Consider the following 17,742-nt stretch of genomic DNA (forward strand, 5'->3'; position numbering starts at 1 on the left):
TTACCTGCAAAAGAAATGTTGCAACTCTTTGGTGTGTCTACCTCTGGTATAACACTAAGTTCATGTTGTTCCAAATCAAGCCCGAACTTGACTTTTGCCACAGGTGGTTTGGAAGATCTCCATTTCTGTTCTCCATAAAGAACTTTCTCAGACTGTTCTGTAAAACAAAATTTTGCATGTTGCAATTATATATCAAATTAACTTGGGAAGATGGAAGAGAACTCCATCTCAGCTGCAAAATGAGAAAAATTATAATGAAAAATATTACACAGCCTTACCGGTTTGCTCAGCTGGATCGATGCACTGTGAAATCATTTCACTTCCGTGAAATTTACTCCTGCCACAACTCTCTTGTTGGCAGTTTTCCGAGTCTTGGAAAAAGTCAGTCCTATTAATCCAGTAAGGCTTTTGGGCCTCTGTCATTTCTGTCATTTCTTCATTTGTGCAGTTATGTCTCACCTTAGAAGGGGGGGGAGGAGGGTGGGGGAAGCAACTGTCTATAAGATTATATTTATACTCATTTAGCAAAACAGCATTTTCTTTTGAGTGTATTCCATGAAGGACAATATTGAGCACTTTGAGAAAGTAGTTCAAGTATGCAAGATACTGGACAGACTTCCTTAGCTTACAAAAACATTTGGACATAAAGGTATTTTATTTAGGCCGACAAACCTAACGTGCTAAAACATAATTATTTACATTTTCAAGGCTTTTGTTAGATTAGATTAGAATACTCGGCATTTTTAACAGGAACAATTCCTGAAAAGTCTGCTTTTAGTTTTTCAGCTACTGAATTCAGGAATTTTATCTGTTTGGAGAATGCAAAAGCAAGAGACAGGGACTCTAGGCAACAGTTATTTTTCTAAGATGGCTTCTGTTTAGGGAGGGAAAAAAAAAAAAAGGGCAAAAGGAGCTTCTTTAGAAACTCAAAAAATAAACTTGGATTTTTCTTCTGTTACCCAGAAACAAGCAAAATTACAAGTCAAGAATGCAGCTGACAAACCAATTTCCTAACATGTACACATAAAAAGACAAACTTTAAAAAATAATATATTCAAAATGCTTACAATATCCTGAGGTACTGCTTAAATATTTTTAATACAAGAGCTGTTTTACATATATAGCTGCATTTCTAGAGCTGAAGAAAACTATACCGGCAGATATTTCAGACAATGTAACTATTTCAACAGGCATTATGTTCAGAGACCATGCACAGAAGTTCATACTATTTCTGTTAGACTGAAAAAAACGGCATTCTTGGGGCTTACAGAAAAGAACTACTGATTACAAATCACAAGTCCTAATTAAAATTTTAATTATGGTAAATCACCTAAAACTATCAAAACTCCATGGGATACTTTGCTAATTGGTAGCATTCACTCTTAAGTTTGATCACCTACTAGATGACTCACCATGCAAAGCGTTTATAAAGCTTACCTGCTTGTTCAGAAATCCTTTCAAAGCCTCTTGCTGTCTCTGCATCTGTTCCTTCAATTTATCTTGCTTCTGTAAAAGTAGTTGTTCTTGTATTTTCTGCCTAGAAAGAAGAGCTTCTCTTTGTGCATCTAGCTGCTCTTGCAATTCTTTCAAATACTTTTGCTGAGCTTGGATGCTTTCTGATGAGGCCAACACCCTGTCCCTTAAATTCAGTATACCAGAATAATTTAACAAAGATGCATCTCCCATTTTTGATATAAAGAATTCCTCAACACCCTGGGCTTTAGATTCTTCATGAGATAAAGTCATGGGTTCAGAAAGATTGAGGGGTTCTTCAAGGCTTGTTTTGATAGTGCCCTCTGCAGATCCCTGCTGATACGCCACAGAATCAACTGAGGCTGCCTGATCTATATGAGATCCCTTTGTTGCTGGTGTGAGGGGTGTCTTAAGTGGAGGCTCTTCTCCAGCTTCTGTCTCTGTTTGATGGTTAGACATCTTCCGAGATGACTCTTTAAAGTGCACTGTTTCTGAAGGCTCAGAGGAATCTTCTGCAGGCAAAACAAATTTAATATGTTGTACTTGTGCTTCCGGTTGCGTTCTTACTGCAGTGACATCTTTCATGACTAACCCTGATGGTAATTGGAACCGAGATGGTTCTCCGACGTGATTATTGGAGGTTTCCAACATTCCCACTTGTTCCTGTGAGGGACAGCCACACGGCAAGTGAAACTCTCTATGCTTCAATTTCGATGCTTCTAAAACCTGCACATGTCTGCCAGGACAAACATTATGCATTTGCTCTTCATGTTTCTGTGAAGATGGTTTTTCCAACGTACGCAACGTTCCTGAAAACACAGGTAGTGACCGTGCATACTCTTGTGCATGAACTTGTTCAGATGACTGGTATTGTGTTGGTTGCACTCCTTGCCTCTGTAGAAGTGGTTCTGAGACAGGCTTTAAATTAATTGATTTTGTTTCCACAGAGCTCAGAGGTGTTGCAGAAGTAGACAAGTATCTTTGCTTCAATTTATTCTGATACTCCTGTAGACGCTTCCTAGCTTCTTCAATGGTCTGTTTGTGCAGCCTGAACACAACGAAAACATGAATATTTCCAGAGTGGTGCAAAGATAAACACCAATTCCAATAATCAAAGCAATTAAAATTATTTTCAAACAGGCAACTCAAAACTTCCATTTCATAAAGAAATTTACCTGTTTTGCTGTAGAAGGCGTTGTTGATAATTACGAATCATCTGTAAATGGCTGTCTTCTCTAGGACTTCCCATTTCTGATACAGCAGTATTTCCAGTCTAATCAAAATAAAATAATTTTAAGTGCACATATACAAATAACTCACAGAAAACTATTAAAGCAACAACCTGAAGCTGTAAGTTCTTTCTCTTAAGTTGACAGAAGCCGCTCTGTACCACCGTTTGAAGTCTGTGAGATTTTGGCCTGAGGCAATGAAGTTAAAGCAGTTTCTGGAACAGGTGGCCTACAGCTACTGTCTCTCTTGGCAAGCTGAGCATACCACCAAAGTCAATGGTGCTTACAGCAGCTTAGCTCAAAGAGGTAAATGTACCCAGTAGCAAACTCAGGAAGCAATGATCCAACAGAGCTGCATTTTCAAGGCAATCAGATTCTCAGAAGAGTACAGGTTGTGCAAATGATTCAAGATTTTTAAAAAAAGATTACTTTCCTTAACATCCTCAATAAATTCCTCTCCTTTAAGTAGCTGTTTGAGATTTAGACAGACAAAAACGTAAAGGTGGGGTTTTTTGTCTTTTTTTTCCCCCTGAGATTTTTTTTTTTCCTTCTTGAAAAAGGATACATATACATGCATAATCATTATATGACTCTAATCAGATTTTACTAACAGGTATTTTAAACAGACATGCTGTCCCTGGGACTACGCAAAGACAATCCAATATTCAAAGCCCAGCGATACCATGTGAAATACAAGCTTCTACATTAGACAAAAGGAAGATTTATATGTATGAACTTCTGATTCATACCCTAAGAAATAAAAATTGATTGATTGTCTTGATTGATATAATTTAAAATTGGCAAATGATGCTCTTGATTTTTATAATAAGGATAATCAAAAAACTACACACAATTTTCTACAATTCTTCACCTCATGTTTCACTTTGTTCTGCTGATCTGTAGAAGGAACATTGTGGCTTTGTACCAGCTGACCTTGCTCTTCCTCCTTTTTTTTTTTCTTAGCCTCCTCCAAACAGGTTTGCATTTGGATCTTCAGAAAATCAGCCTCCAAACCTGCTCTCTCTTCTTCAATTTGTTTAAGCAAGGCCAGCTGTTCCTGTTTCTGTTGCTCTATTTGCTTGTTCTATTGAGAAGAAAAACAAGTGTGAAACTCCAGAACTGAATAACAAAGAAATCAAAGACCCCTCACACACGCCCACAACACTCAAAACTTTGTTCCAACTTACAGCAGAAATTTTATTCCTTGTGACAGGCATTTCTGAATTGTAAGAGGCTTTTAAAAATAGTTCCAGAGTTTTCAAGAATAATTTTGTTTTACTGGTTAGATATTTCTAATAGTCCCTAAATCCATTTACTATTGCACTGTTAACTGTTCTCAAATTAACGGAACAGATAAAATCAGAATCTAACCATTCAAGATACATTATCATTTTCCAGAGACTGCAAAAGAAGTCCTTTTCTTAAATTGACTTCAGAAATCTACTTTGCATTTTATAGAGGCTTTTTGTCAAGAGTTCAACACATTTAAATGTTAATTCAAGCCTTACAAAACTTCTGAAATAGCTAATGTATAACCACTTTAAGAGCACTCCATAAATCTCTGAAGTGGTTTGTTTATTTTTATTCTCTTTCCATGTACCTATCAGCTACAAATCACTTAGATGCACGCGTAGCAACAGCATATATACTTTTAGAATGGAAGTGAAGAAAAATTTCAAAGTACTGGCAGAGATGAAGTGGACAACAGCCTTTAAATTAGACAGTCTGAATGGGGATGTCAGGAAGAGCAACCTGAGAAAAAGCTAGACCCAAGAACAGTTAACATGGACATAGCAATATATACACCTGGGCAGGTGCAAAGTGGGAGAAAATGAATGTTAAAGAAAGTAACCACACTTTCACAGAGGATCTGCTGCTTCCCCCCCCCCCCCCCCCCCCTATTTTTTAGTCAAATTTTTGTTTCCTGAATTTCTGAACTTTAACTCTATAATTTAAGGCTGCGCTAAGACCTGAATTTCAACTTACTTTTTTTTTTTTTAAATTGATAAACCATGGCATAATAGCTGGTAGGTCTCTAAGGATACAACAAAAATGAAAATATAATGAAACATATACACAGTACACATAATGAAATAATACACAAAGTTATTATTTTCTAAATATAATAAATGTAGCATTCCCATAGTTTGTTCCCAAACAAACCAAAATACTCAAGGTTTGTAAGCTTTTCTGTCACTCTAAACACAATCCCACAGACCTTGCTATGTTATTACACAGAGTTAGTAAAGTTTTCAGAGTTGTGTATGGTTGACTACATCCTCTCTAAAGCAAAGGTATTAATCTACAATTGGGATTCTCATTTAATTATAGGGCGGCATCCCTTGCCTATAGCACTTGTTAGATTTTAGGAAACTGAGTTTTTCCACTCTATTCTAAATTCCAGCTAGAGTTTAGCAATTTTTAAAAAGTTAATACACAGAGGCTAAGTATAGAAAAATATTACAGTAAAAGTTTAAGTGTTACAAGCATGTAAAAAGGACCTATAGCTGCTATTAACCTGAAGCATTTTAAAAGTCTTCTGTAAATCACTTTTTCTACACCATAACCAAGATAGGAATAAGTACACACACACTTACCCACTTTTGTCTCTCCTCTTCCATTCTAGTCTTAGCTGCTTGTTCTTGAGGATGGATTAGAACTGAATTTTCAGCTACAACTTTATTTTCCAACATTTCCACAGAGTCTAAAATATACATGTTATTTAACTGTAATTGCAGTCAGAAAGGGCCTTGGATCTTCTTTACCTCTTGCTTTACAGTTTCGCAACCCCTCTAAACAAAATGCATAAGCTGCTCTTGAAAAGATTACCGTCTCCATCCCACTACTCTGCCTGTCTCTGTAAGCTGGAAAATCAGGTTTTTGTATTATTTAAGCCTTTAATAGCCCTTTATCATGTGTTTTTCTTGAATATACAGTAATGGCTCAGCTCCAACAGGACTGAAGATTGCTTCTACTCAGATTACTCGGTAGCCTAATAGCAAGATCATCCTGAAGTATGAAAAGCCACACATTAACCTCTCGGAACAAAGAAGGTATAAAACTGGCACTCTCTGGGCATGATCTAACATTCAGCTATTGCACAAAAAGCAAGTCTTCATCCTGTACTGTCAGCTTCAAATAGCAGCACATTTTCCCCAGAGGCATGTTTTCACTCATGCTGCAGCCTCCAATCCCCAGGAATTATGCTAGTGTATCCATGTACATGATTGAACTATATTGCTTAATCTCATTTAAAAAAACCAAGCACCCTATGAAAGAAAAAAACCAAAAAAACCAAACAACACAAACCCCACCACAACTTAAATCACTTTAATAGACTTCAGAAATCCCACTTAGCATCCAAGTTCACCAACTTCAGCACTAGCATAACCAAAAGAGCACAAAGGACTGAAATGGGAAGTAACCCCAAAATGATTTGGCTACCAAACAAAATGGAATGTCTAATTGCTATAAATTCCAGTTTTACAAAGAGGCTTTTTCAGAATGGTGCCTAGAAACAGAAAAAAAACCCCCATGATTTCAGACACATCAGCTCATGCACGTCTCGTGCATTTCTAGCTGTGAATCTCAAGCATCTGGCTTTTCTAGTTCAACAGGTACAGAACTTCAATGCCCAATTTTGCACTGCGAATTCTACTCCTGGAGGCAAACATCTATTAAAGCATGGCAACACCAAGCGTGACAACAATTTGGGTGAGATTTAAAAGATACAAAGCTATTTTGGACACCTTTCTTCCACAAGATCTTAACGGGCAAATTGGACATAAGAGCAAGAACCTCTCCTATTTGTGATTTCAACAAATCCACAATGTACTGTGCGCAAAGATAGGAGAACTGTACTTTCTGGCAACATGACAAAACACCACCACTGAAAATTCATTAAACAGTTTTGTTACAGTCCACCCTTACAAGTCTTTTTGCTCCTACACAACAAATTTTGATGCAAGTATGTATTACATACCTTTGGCTTCACATACTGTATTTTTCTGTTGCTCATAGTTAAGCTCTAAATCACATATTGGTCCCTCTTGGCTAGCAATTGTGCCTGATTCAATAGTCTCAATTTCACTTTGAATCTCTTTCTCATTTTTTGATGTCCACTCCTCTTTTTGGCTTCTAATCTTGTTCAGCAATTTCTTTAAGGCAAGTTTTGGCTGAGGTTGGTGAGTTTTTGCTTCTTCATGATGTATAAAGAATATAGACTGTTAAGAATTTTGGATAACGAATATCTTGATATCATAAAAACAAAAAAAACTCTTTTAGGTTTAGGTTTTAATTGCTTACACAGTTGGACAAATAGCTCAGGTATATTACCAAGTTTTAAAAGCTTAACAATATTTCTCTTACCTGCAAGAGAGAAGCAGTAATTTGTCTCTGCATGCTATAAAAGGAGGGCTAAGCTAGTTGTAGTGTTTCACAGTCAGACTACTCCTAGACTGTACTGTTTCAGAAATAAGCCTGCCTGCTTTGTGTTAGAAATGGCAACACAATGTATCACAGACTGTGCCAGCAAAGGGATGTGGCAGAAATGCTTGGCCAAGCAGCAAAGTTCACTAACACTCTTCTTGTTTACATCACATTATCCTGTACATGCCACAAGCGAAGAGTACACACACATACACACACAACTGTTGCAGCCTACTCACAAAATGGAGCAACTCAATCATAAACCTGAACATAAAGGACATACAGTAAGTAGACTTTCATACAAAGTCAAGCTTTAACTTTTAAATATTTCAAACCTCAAAATTAAAATATTTAAGTTCACATACCAGCATCATCCCATAATTTACACTAATTATACAGGAATTATTATGGCTACTAACAATGTAGTTCTTGCAACAATTAAAAATTATTCTCAGTATACTAATGAACTGAAGTATATTAGAAAAAGGAGTCACATTTTCATTTTTAAATTCATAATCATTAGAGTATCATCATCCATGATAAACATCATAAACGACTTGATACTGAAATATTTCACAGGCATTAAGGAATTTTAGTACTTAGACATTTTAGTTAACACTAAAGTTAATTTATTTGAGATATTAAGCTAAATCTTTTCTCTTCTACTATAAAACCAAAAAGTTTAAGTTAAATGTAAAGTTTAAAAGCTTTACTTTCTGATTCACTGGGGACCTCCTCTTCTATCATCTGTCCCGATTCTTGTTGAGTGTCACAAGCAAATTCTTGCTCCAAGGAGATATCAAGATCATTATCTTGAGATCTATCAGAAGGGGCTGGCAAAGGTTGTGGCTCAAACTGCAAAATCAGATCTCCTTTCATTTCTAATTAAAAGAACACAACATTAAATGACCAATTGGAATAAAAAGCAAACAACATTTACACTCACCATACAAATCCCTAAGAAGTTCAAGTATCAATAGCTTGTTTCTTGTTTGATTTAATACAACGATTTTTTTTTTTCCATAACAAGCTTTACTTTCTGATTCACTGGGGACCTCCTCTTCTATCATCTGTCCCGATTCTTGTTGAGTGTCACAAGCAAATTCTTGCTCCAAGGAGATATCAAGATCATTATCTTGAGATCTATCAGAAGGGGCTGGCAAAGGTTGTGGCTCAAACTGCAAAATCAGATCTCCTTTCATTTCTAATTAAAAGAACACAACATAAAATGACCAATTGGAATAAAAAGCAAACAACATTGCAAGACTACACTCACCATACAAATCCCTAAGAAGTTCAAGTATCAATAGCTTGTTTCACAACAGATTTAATACAACGATTTTTTTTTTTCCAAAACAGAAGATTCAAAATTGTTTAGATCATTAGCCGTCTATTAATTCAGAAATTCTACAGGGTTTTCCACTAGAATATGCTATGTCTTTCAAAATAAAAGTTTATGTGATAAAAGGCTCATCTTTACACAAAAAGCAGCACACAGGAACAATTACATGCAGGAAGATCCCAGTAACTTCATCAGGGAAAAGAGGCACCCTGGCCTGGCTGCTCACAGGGCTGTCACAGGAGAGTGATTGATCACATGGTCCAGGTGTGAAATCCTAGAAGACCAGTCAACAGTTCTCCCAGGATCACCTTACCGACTGAGGGGGTTACTGCCTACAAGGAGTGTGGGACACATGGGAAGATCATCTTGAGATTGTACGCTTATTATAGATATTTAGGGGAGGAACCAAAGGCAGGGAAAGGAAAGGATCAAGTTAGTCTGGGGAGGAACAAGTGTGAGGAAAAAATACAAGAATAAGGGGATAAAAGGGGCCAGTCAGTACACTTGTCTGGCCATGCACTGTGCCTGACAGTCTGTCCTGTCTTCTCATTAAATTCCATTTCTAGCTGTTTTCCTGGCTGAGGAACACCTTATTTTGTATGCGTGCGTGCGTATGGATACATAAGGGCCAGCAACTGGAGTGGGGACCAAAAGTCACATGGGCACCTGTGTCCAGAGCGCTGCCAACAACTGCAGAGACCAGAATGAGTGCATATTATGTGGGTATGAGTATCAGCATGAAGCGATAGCAAATCACAAGCCAGACTAGCCAACAAGAATGATAAGATGCTTAGGAGCTAGGTATCAATCAGCTGTAAGACTGGACTGGATACTGGAGAGGCCAGGGGATCTGTGAGTTGGCTAGTGGAAGGATCAGGAGATCCAAGCATCCAAGCCAGCTACAGGGGAGACCATGGGGTCTCGGGGTCAACTAAGAAACCTGCCGGCACACGTGCGTACATCTCAGACAATTGGAGACAAGAGGATCCAGGGTTAGCTACTGGGTAGACTGAGTATTTAAGGTCAGTTACTGCAGGGATCCATAGCATGTGCATGCCTGTGCATACATTCACATACCCAACTGGGTCTGTGTAGCAACAACTGGAGTAGAGCAGCAGGCCTTGGGGGGTTCACATGCCCAGGAACCAGCAACTGGGGAGACTAAGGATCGAGGGCCAGCTGCTAGGTAGAGTGAGTGCCTAAAGCCACTTACTGAGTAATCCATAGCACATATTTCAGCATACCAGTGCATACGTGGACGTGCAAGGTTACTGGAAGGCTACAGGGTCCAGAATGAATTACTGGATAGACTTGGTGTCTAAGACTTGTTACTGGGGGATCCATAGTGTGACGGGATGCAGGGGACAGCTACTGGGTAGACTTGAGTGTCTATGACCAACTGCTGGAGGAATCCATACTGTATACACCACTAACAGGCCTTCATCCTGATCAGCCAGAGCAGTGAACAGGATGAGGCCATTTGTGCTGTTTGTGTTTAATGCGAGTGCTGTGTTTTCTGTGTTGGCCTGTGTGCATGTGTACTGAAAGCCTGCTCATGTGTGTGTCTAGTGTGAATACACACACAGCCTTGCTACCGGCTGGACCTGGGAACAGGCAGCTGCAGCAGCCTCTCTTCTACTGGGCTACTAGATTCAGCAGCCTCCAACAAATTACTTACTCCTGTCTTTGCTGTACATATCTTCAAATGCAAACTCCAATTCTCTCTGCCATTCTTCTTTTACTTCCATGCGTTTGTATGCAGGCACAAAAAGTTGAGGTGGCATCTGCGCTACAATCTGTCTTCTGCGCATCCGATCCATATTCTGCATTTGCTCAAGTTCTTTCAGTAGCCTTTCCCTGTCCTTCAAGTATAAAGAAGGGATAACATAAACATCTAGTATTCACATTCAGACAGCCATATGTCAGGACTGATAAAATACTTCCATTTGGTTACCATGAAGTTTGTTTAATCCTTAATGTTTAAAGTTAATGTTATTCTAGGGAGAAGGTGCTTCCTTGGGAGAAGGCTGTATCTGACCTTTAAACACAAGAGTCATCAATACTACCTAGAAGATCTAATGTTAAAGAAAGGATCAGATTGTACACCTGTAGGCCAACTTTCCTCAACAGAATTAAATCTTCTGTTTTATAAGGTAAATGAGTACTTCTTTTGGCAAGTTACTTTTGTTAGTATGTACTTCAACAATTGCTACTTTATAAAATGTGAACTAACTACTCTTGGCACATTACAATTATATATGAAGCTATTTTTAAAAAGCTTTATTTGAAGTTTGGTTGGGTATTTTTCCTGTTAACTTAAGGAACATCAGTAATATTTCCACAGTTCCCCATTTTAGTTAGGTTACACATTCAGGGCCAATTATATCTCAACTAAAAAACAGGAAGCTTTTGCTATTTCTAGCCTCCAAAAATACTTGTGAAGGTTAACAGACAATAAAACAAATTTCAGAGCATACCTCTAGGTACAAAGACTTTTCTCAATAGTTCAGTTTTTACTTCTCAAAGGAAACAATTACAATATTTCCAGACTTATATACCAACAGAACCTCAGCCTTTAAGTAAAAACTTTGAAGTTTTCCAAAAATAAAAAAATATACTGTTGCCTTCTTAATAATAAACTAATTTTTCCCCTGAAGCACAGAATAATCAACTCCAACTAAAGCTGATGTGAAAAAGTAGAGCTCATCACGTATTAAAAAAGTTTATCTTGATTATTACCAATTGCTTAATAGCTGGTCAAACATTAAGATAACAAAAATTAAAATATGTTCTTCTGAAGGTTGGTCTTAATCCGTGTGCTTTCATTCTCCCTCCTTCCAGATAGCCAAAATAAGCAGAGTTTGATGGTTTTTAAACACATTCTGAAAACCCCATTTAGTCCATCAATTTTCCTCCTGTAAGTATAATTCCTTTACAATTCAGCTACCTACAACTTACTTAACACTGGTCATTTTGGCATTAAAACCAGGCACAACTACTTTGCTTACCTGAGCCAAATGGACCTTCTTCAAGGCATGACTTCCTCTGAGATGTGCCTTTTCAAGCTGCTCTCTTCTCTCCCTGTCTGCCTGTCTGTGTAGTTCCTCCAAACGCTTCCCTTCTTCTTCAGCAGCTAACCGAGCATCTGGCTGGCAATCAATAGTTTAGCCCATGAAGTTCTTTGTGGTAGTTTAAAGCATTTGTAACAATAAATAAATGAACAATTCTGTAGCAAAAGCACTTTAAAAAAAAAAGGCATACAATGCCATATGAACATCCTTGAAGGTTTATAATTCTTGGCTGCAAGCAGGACCAAACTAGTTTTTTACCTTTGGAAAAAAAAAAAATATGCATCTTTACACATTCCATAAGTGTAGGTGTCAAAGTGTTCTAGTTTCAAGCTGTACTAGGGACAATCATTTGTATGATTTATTTGTTATAGCAGAGTGGTTATTTTTCCTACAATACAAGGCAAAATGAATAATACAGTCAGTATTACAGATTGACTACTTCTATCCTCATGGTTTTATTTTAAACAAGGGAAGAAAAAAAAAAAAAATCCAGAAGCATTTTCATTCTCATTTGGGAAACCAGAAACAATCTGCAATTTTTACATAAGAAAAATCTTACTAACACATGAAAATAAAAAAATACTTAAGTTAAAAAAAAAAAATCATTGCACATAAGCAAGGCTACAAAGATTAACATTTTTGAATTTTCCATTACAAAGCTGAGCAAACTACAGCATCTCCTCTTATTGTTAAGCCTAGTCCTTCAAATACTAAGAAAACCGAAAACTTTATGAATGAAAACTTCATGAATACACTGAAGAAAATATTCACAAAAACAGATTTATTGAAAGCGCTTTTCTAGTCTAAAAGAGGCTGATCCAGAACAGGAACTTAGATTGTGGTCTCACATCACCAATAAACCAAACTATTGTTTGGTTCACTTTTCAATAGCATTTCCTTAATTAAAAAATCACCTCTAAAAGCTAAGCTCTTGCTCCATCTCTCACTTTTCCAGGTCCTCCCCTTCTTCTGATCTGACTTTGCCCTTTGTCCGAGTGTACTGTAAACTTGAGTAAACTTTCCCATTTGGCAAAAATCTATTCATCGTTCTTTTTCCCAAATTAGATTTCTGCCATTTTGGCAAGCTGAAACCATTGACTGCATGAACAGATGAACACAAATATGAGGTAAAGACTGAGAGCACATAGCTAAAAAGAGGGGAAGAGAAAAAAGCAGAGCAACTGCAACTATTATTTTAGCATAAGCCACAAAGCAGAAGATTTGGGTGTCCTAACGTTATGCCAGTCTTGTGAACTCACCTCCCTACAGAGGTCTGTTCACGTGGGATGACTGTCAGGTGTGATCCTGCAAGTGACTGAGCACGTAACAGGCCTTACAAGTTTCCCCATCTAAGATTCTGATCAGTAAGTTGTGTAATGGCTGCTTTATACAAGTTCCTATTTTTAAACAAGTTCTAGAAAACTGAATTGCTGATATCCAGACACTGTATGCAATATAAAGAAAGATATATGGAAGCATGTATCACAAACACTTGGAGTTAATCACCTGCTCTCCATCTATTTCTCTGTCCACATAAGGTTCGGAAATATGATAACGTGTAACAGAAAAGTTGTCAGCACTATAGGGCTTCACTGCAGGAGTCTTTTTCACTTCAAAATTCTAGGAAGAAAAGTACAAGTACAGCTGTATCAGAGAACAGTATCTCCAACAAAGCAACTAAACAGAACACAAGTGATCTGTACACTTAAATTAGTATTAAAAGAAAGCCACCCCTCCAAATTCTCTCCTGAAAATATTGTTAAAACTTTACATACATTTAGTAATTAATAAATCACATCAGCACAAGGCAGATCTAGAAGGCTTAACAACTGAGAGCATCTAACAGCCTAAGGCAAACTCCTCCACACAAATCGACATTCATCAGAGCTCCACCTTCATGTTTCAAAAGCATTACCTTAATTTAAAAACACTTGAATTTAATGTACTAATACAAATCCCACTTACAACAGCTGTCACACTCACCTCAAAGCAGGGCACAATAAAATTATACCTAACAGCAAATTAACACTTCTCAAGTACAGACTGTCTTTACAAAACTCAGAACCATTATGTCCAATTTATTAGTTGACCAGAGAAAAGAACATTTTCCATAACTTCACTGAAAAGTGTCTATTCATATAATAGAACGTATTTATTTTTTTGAAAAGTTTTGGGTACACTACCACATTTCAACACTTGTCCAAAAGAGTTTGAACACTGAACGACCAGACCATCCCTCTTCTTTGGCTCAGGCCGATGTTCTCAGTAGTGAGGTAGCCAGGTTAGGTAACCCAGTATTCTGTAAGACCTGCCTTTGTACTTCTAACATCTCCTCCAGTAATTTTCCCTCAGCTTCCTCTTCCCTAGACTTTCTCCTATAAAAGGATTCTTATCCACATTAATAAAACAGCAAGTTTCATAGCGGTTTAAAACTAACATGACCGAAACAAATGCACATACACAAAGAGCAGCATTAAGTCTCGGGAATATCTTAAACTTATCTCTATGTAATATGAGGCACACAGAATTCCAGTATTGATTATCTCTTGCTATTTTATAAAGACTGTAGAAAGGGAAGTCTTTAAATTAAAATCCTATGATACGTAACTAGTTTTAGCCTTACCAACAGAACTTCAGTAACTTATTTTATGGTTCTTAAGCAAATGCATGTTATTCTAGCAGGAAGGAAAAAAAAAAAGGTATGTGCAAATAAAAGCATGCCATCAAGAATGTCACTTTTTATATGTACATAATGCTGCTTAAAAATTGCTAACTGTCTTAATCAATAAATCACAGTAATTGTAACAGATCAACATTAAACAAAATGCTTGTAGATACTGATTGTAGCTCTGAAAACAGACAAGTCCCATGCCTAAACCTCATTAGCCAGATCACTGACTGCTTGACCTATACTGTGTTACTTTCAGAATGTATAATTAAACCTGTCTTCTGAATTATTTAAAAAAACCTGTAAAACTAACAAATCAGTAATTAATAATTACATTTCATCAATCAAATCTCCAGAATTTTATTCAAAAGCTGTGAAGATGTGAGAATCATGTTGGAAGCTGCAATTTTCCAATTAATGTCAAAAGCAATTTAGGTTGAAAAAAATAAGACTTGTAACATTATTATACCTCATGGTGGAACCACTGCAGTTAAGAATCTGTCCATACTTTCATTGAGAGGTTTGTAACCCCTCCCTTTTTTTTTCTCTAAAAAAGTAAATAATTCTATATTATAATCTGGCAAAAACTGGAGCAGCAATGTATCATGAAATGAAAAAAAAAAAAACCAAGCCAAAACACCCAACTCTACAAATGTTATGAATATTCAAGAAGAGTATAGTAACATTTTTAGGTTCTATTTCCATTACATAAAAATTCTGTAGAACATATAAAAAAATTAAGTTCACAAGAACTCTGTGATACTTGTCAATAAAATGGTGTTTACAGTTTAACTTCAATTAAGTAACTTAACAGTTGGTCTAACTAAGGCCTCAATTCCTAAAAGCCATGCTGCTAAGAATTAAACTTGATTATGACAATATATCTAGAGTAAAAACACTTCTTTTGTAAGTGGGTAAAGTAACAATAATAGCGGTATCTTCAGAAAATGTTTCTTATATTCTAAGTAATCCTGCAACGAACAACACTGCCCTAGCTCCATTTTATGAAACTTTATTCAATTGTTATTGCAACTGAGCATCAGATTGTGATTAGTTATGTTTACTAAACTCTTTATGTAAATTGATTCAAGAAAATAAGCATGCTTATGCAGATGACCTTGTCATTTGCTGTAATTCACAGTATTTAGAGTGAGGTTAAGCAATTCAAATTCAGTGCCTTTTGAGTAATGCATTTGCAAGACAAAGCCCCACATTTTCCCTCCCTGAAATTGATAGTTAACATCTTTTGTTTTCTCCCTCTATACAGAACTAGGAATAAGCCACAGCTCTAACCATCTCCAATCTTTCAATTACTTAGCATGTACCTCATGCAGTACATGGCACCCAGTTACTCTTCCAAGAAATAACTTTGTTCTTCACCCTGTGCCCTCCCAGCAACATAGGCCTGTGACAAAAGGATTAAAATGAATACAGATATGAAAACTAGGAGAAAGGCTCAAAGTCTTTACATGGATCAAATTGACACACTGTGCTATATTTAAACAATGCAATGCAATCTCTTTCCTCAGCAAAAATCCAACATGTCTGCAGAATTGTTGATTCAATTTGCCATTATCAGAGCATGAACTTCTTAAAAGAAACAAAACCCGCATATTGTAGAAAATCCAGATGTTTGCAAACTCTGCTAAAAACAGCTAAAATCACGTTTGCTGAAAAGGTGAGTAAAGGACATTTGTTCATGGGAAGAAATGCATTAAACTGTAGAATTTCAGGAAAGGAAGTTATGATTCTGCAATACTTAAACAGGGTACTGAGCCAGACCTGTCATCCAACACAATCGCAAATGCAATTGTACCAGAACCTGGGGAAACCTGAACAAAGTCGTCTTGCTTGCCCTGGTGAAAAAAGACTAAAGAATAAGAAGGAAATTCTGCATTTGTAAAATGGAAAGAGAGATGCATTACTGAGGTGGTTAGATGAAAAGTATTACATAGTACTGTGTCTTTTTAGCTGTTATATCATCTACAAATATGCATGTTAACTGCAGCTGACTTTCGGTCACCAATTAGAAACTTGTTGGTTTTCTTTTTTTTTTTTTTTTTAAATAGAAAGCAACATAAAACACATCCTACACTGCAGAAGTTACTAGAAAGCAATGCTGCAGCATCTCATGCTTTTCCAACAACACCAAACGGAGCAACACAAGCATCTGAAAACCAGGAAATGAAAAGTCAAAGTTTTAACTCATACAGCCTTCATCTGCTCTACAGCAGATACACCAGGAACGTGTCACGTGGAATGACATAGAGAACAGCTGCATGAAAGTGTTTGAATTTACCTGAACTGTACCATACAGGACCTTATTCCACCTGTTCTAAATTCCAATATTGCATATACTTCACCAGAAATAACCCCAAACTTTACTACTCCCTTACAACACTTCTCTTAATGCTCACTCGCATCCAACTTCCACAATAAGAAAACCCTTGGGCAGCCAGCAAGGAGACCTACAGAGAAGCATGCACTAAGGGATACAAATGAAAGTATATGGGCACTCCTTCTTCTAATCATTCTGAAAACTGTGAGGGTCAAACCTTACTCAGTTTTTCCAGATACATGAGTACCAAACCCCTACCATCCAACACACTAACCTATACGTAACATGCTGGACGTAGCTGGGAAAAGCTTTGATAACTTCACTAGCTCTGAGAGGGACTAGTATACCTTAATCCTTTTTTTCTTGTCAGTGGTCTGAATATCCCTGAACCTGACGGTCTCAAAGGGCACAACAACACATAAGGCAACTTAAACTCCGCATTAATGAAGATCTGTTAAATTAAATTTACTAAAAGTTAACTCCAAAGTAAAAATGCACATAATGTTCTTCCTGCAGTTCAGATCTGCAATCCTACAGTAACTTCTATACCGATGCAGAATCTCTCTGAAATCAAAGCAGCATGAAGGAGGTACAAAGTTGCCCCCCAAAAAGGGTATAGCATAGAATTAAAAATATGGTTTTTATCTACTTTCCTCCCCAATAGCCTTAGGTACTGGTTTCCTATCAAAGTTAAACAGCTTACTTTACATTTAGTATTCCCTACAAGAAATAAAGAAATTGGAGAAAAAACACAACAAAAAACCCCACAGCTAAAAAGGTAAAACTGTCTTTTACAGAACTAAAAAAAATGCTACTACTGCATCATTATGACAGAAGGCTGAGGTGGTGTGTACATGCTGAGAAAGATCATTGTAGAGTTTAATACCACTGTGGCTATTAAATGAAAATGAGATCATGATAAAGTTTAAAAGACACATTAACCACAAAAATAAGATCTCAGATGACAAGAAATAAAATCCATACATAACAAGAGATCAGAAATAAACAAATACCAAAGCTTAGTAGTAAGGGTCTGGAGAACAAGTCTTATGAGGAGCGGCTGAGGGAACTGGGGTTGTTTAGCCTGGAGAAAAGGAGGCTGAGGGGAGACCTCATCGCTCTCTCCAACTACCTGAAAGGAGGTTGTAGCGAGGTGGGGGTCGGTCTCTTCTCCCAAGTAACTAGCGATAGGA

General features: G+C 37.0%; 1 protein-coding gene across 1 annotated transcript in view; it reads right to left on the bottom strand.

The window, feature by feature from the left end:
• Positions 1 to 17,742, bottom strand: part of CEP295 (centrosomal protein 295) — a 48,048-nt gene that overhangs the window by 24,162 nt on the left and 6,144 nt on the right. The window contains exons 6-17 of the mRNA XM_019472832.1: positions 13,050 to 13,163; positions 11,481 to 11,621; positions 10,151 to 10,334; positions 8,179 to 8,334; positions 7,846 to 7,912; positions 6,685 to 6,911; positions 5,300 to 5,406; positions 3,574 to 3,786; positions 2,649 to 2,746; positions 1,438 to 2,521; positions 279 to 459; positions 5 to 157 (exon numbers count right to left, since the gene is read on the bottom strand). Coding sequence (XP_019328377.1) covers positions 5 to 157; positions 279 to 459; positions 1,438 to 2,521; positions 2,649 to 2,746; positions 3,574 to 3,786; positions 5,300 to 5,406; positions 6,685 to 6,911; positions 7,846 to 7,912; positions 8,179 to 8,334; positions 10,151 to 10,334; positions 11,481 to 11,621; positions 13,050 to 13,163 — 2,725 coding nt within the window. The remainder of the gene's footprint in view (positions 1 to 4; positions 158 to 278; positions 460 to 1,437; positions 2,522 to 2,648; positions 2,747 to 3,573; positions 3,787 to 5,299; positions 5,407 to 6,684; positions 6,912 to 7,845; positions 7,913 to 8,178; positions 8,335 to 10,150; positions 10,335 to 11,480; positions 11,622 to 13,049; positions 13,164 to 17,742) is intronic.

The sequence above is a fragment of the Aptenodytes forsteri genome, unplaced genomic scaffold, assembly GCF_000699145.1.
Source record: "Aptenodytes forsteri isolate BGI_AS27 unplaced genomic scaffold, ASM69914v1 Scaffold75, whole genome shotgun sequence".
Taxonomy (NCBI): domain Eukaryota; kingdom Metazoa; phylum Chordata; class Aves; order Sphenisciformes; family Spheniscidae; genus Aptenodytes; species Aptenodytes forsteri.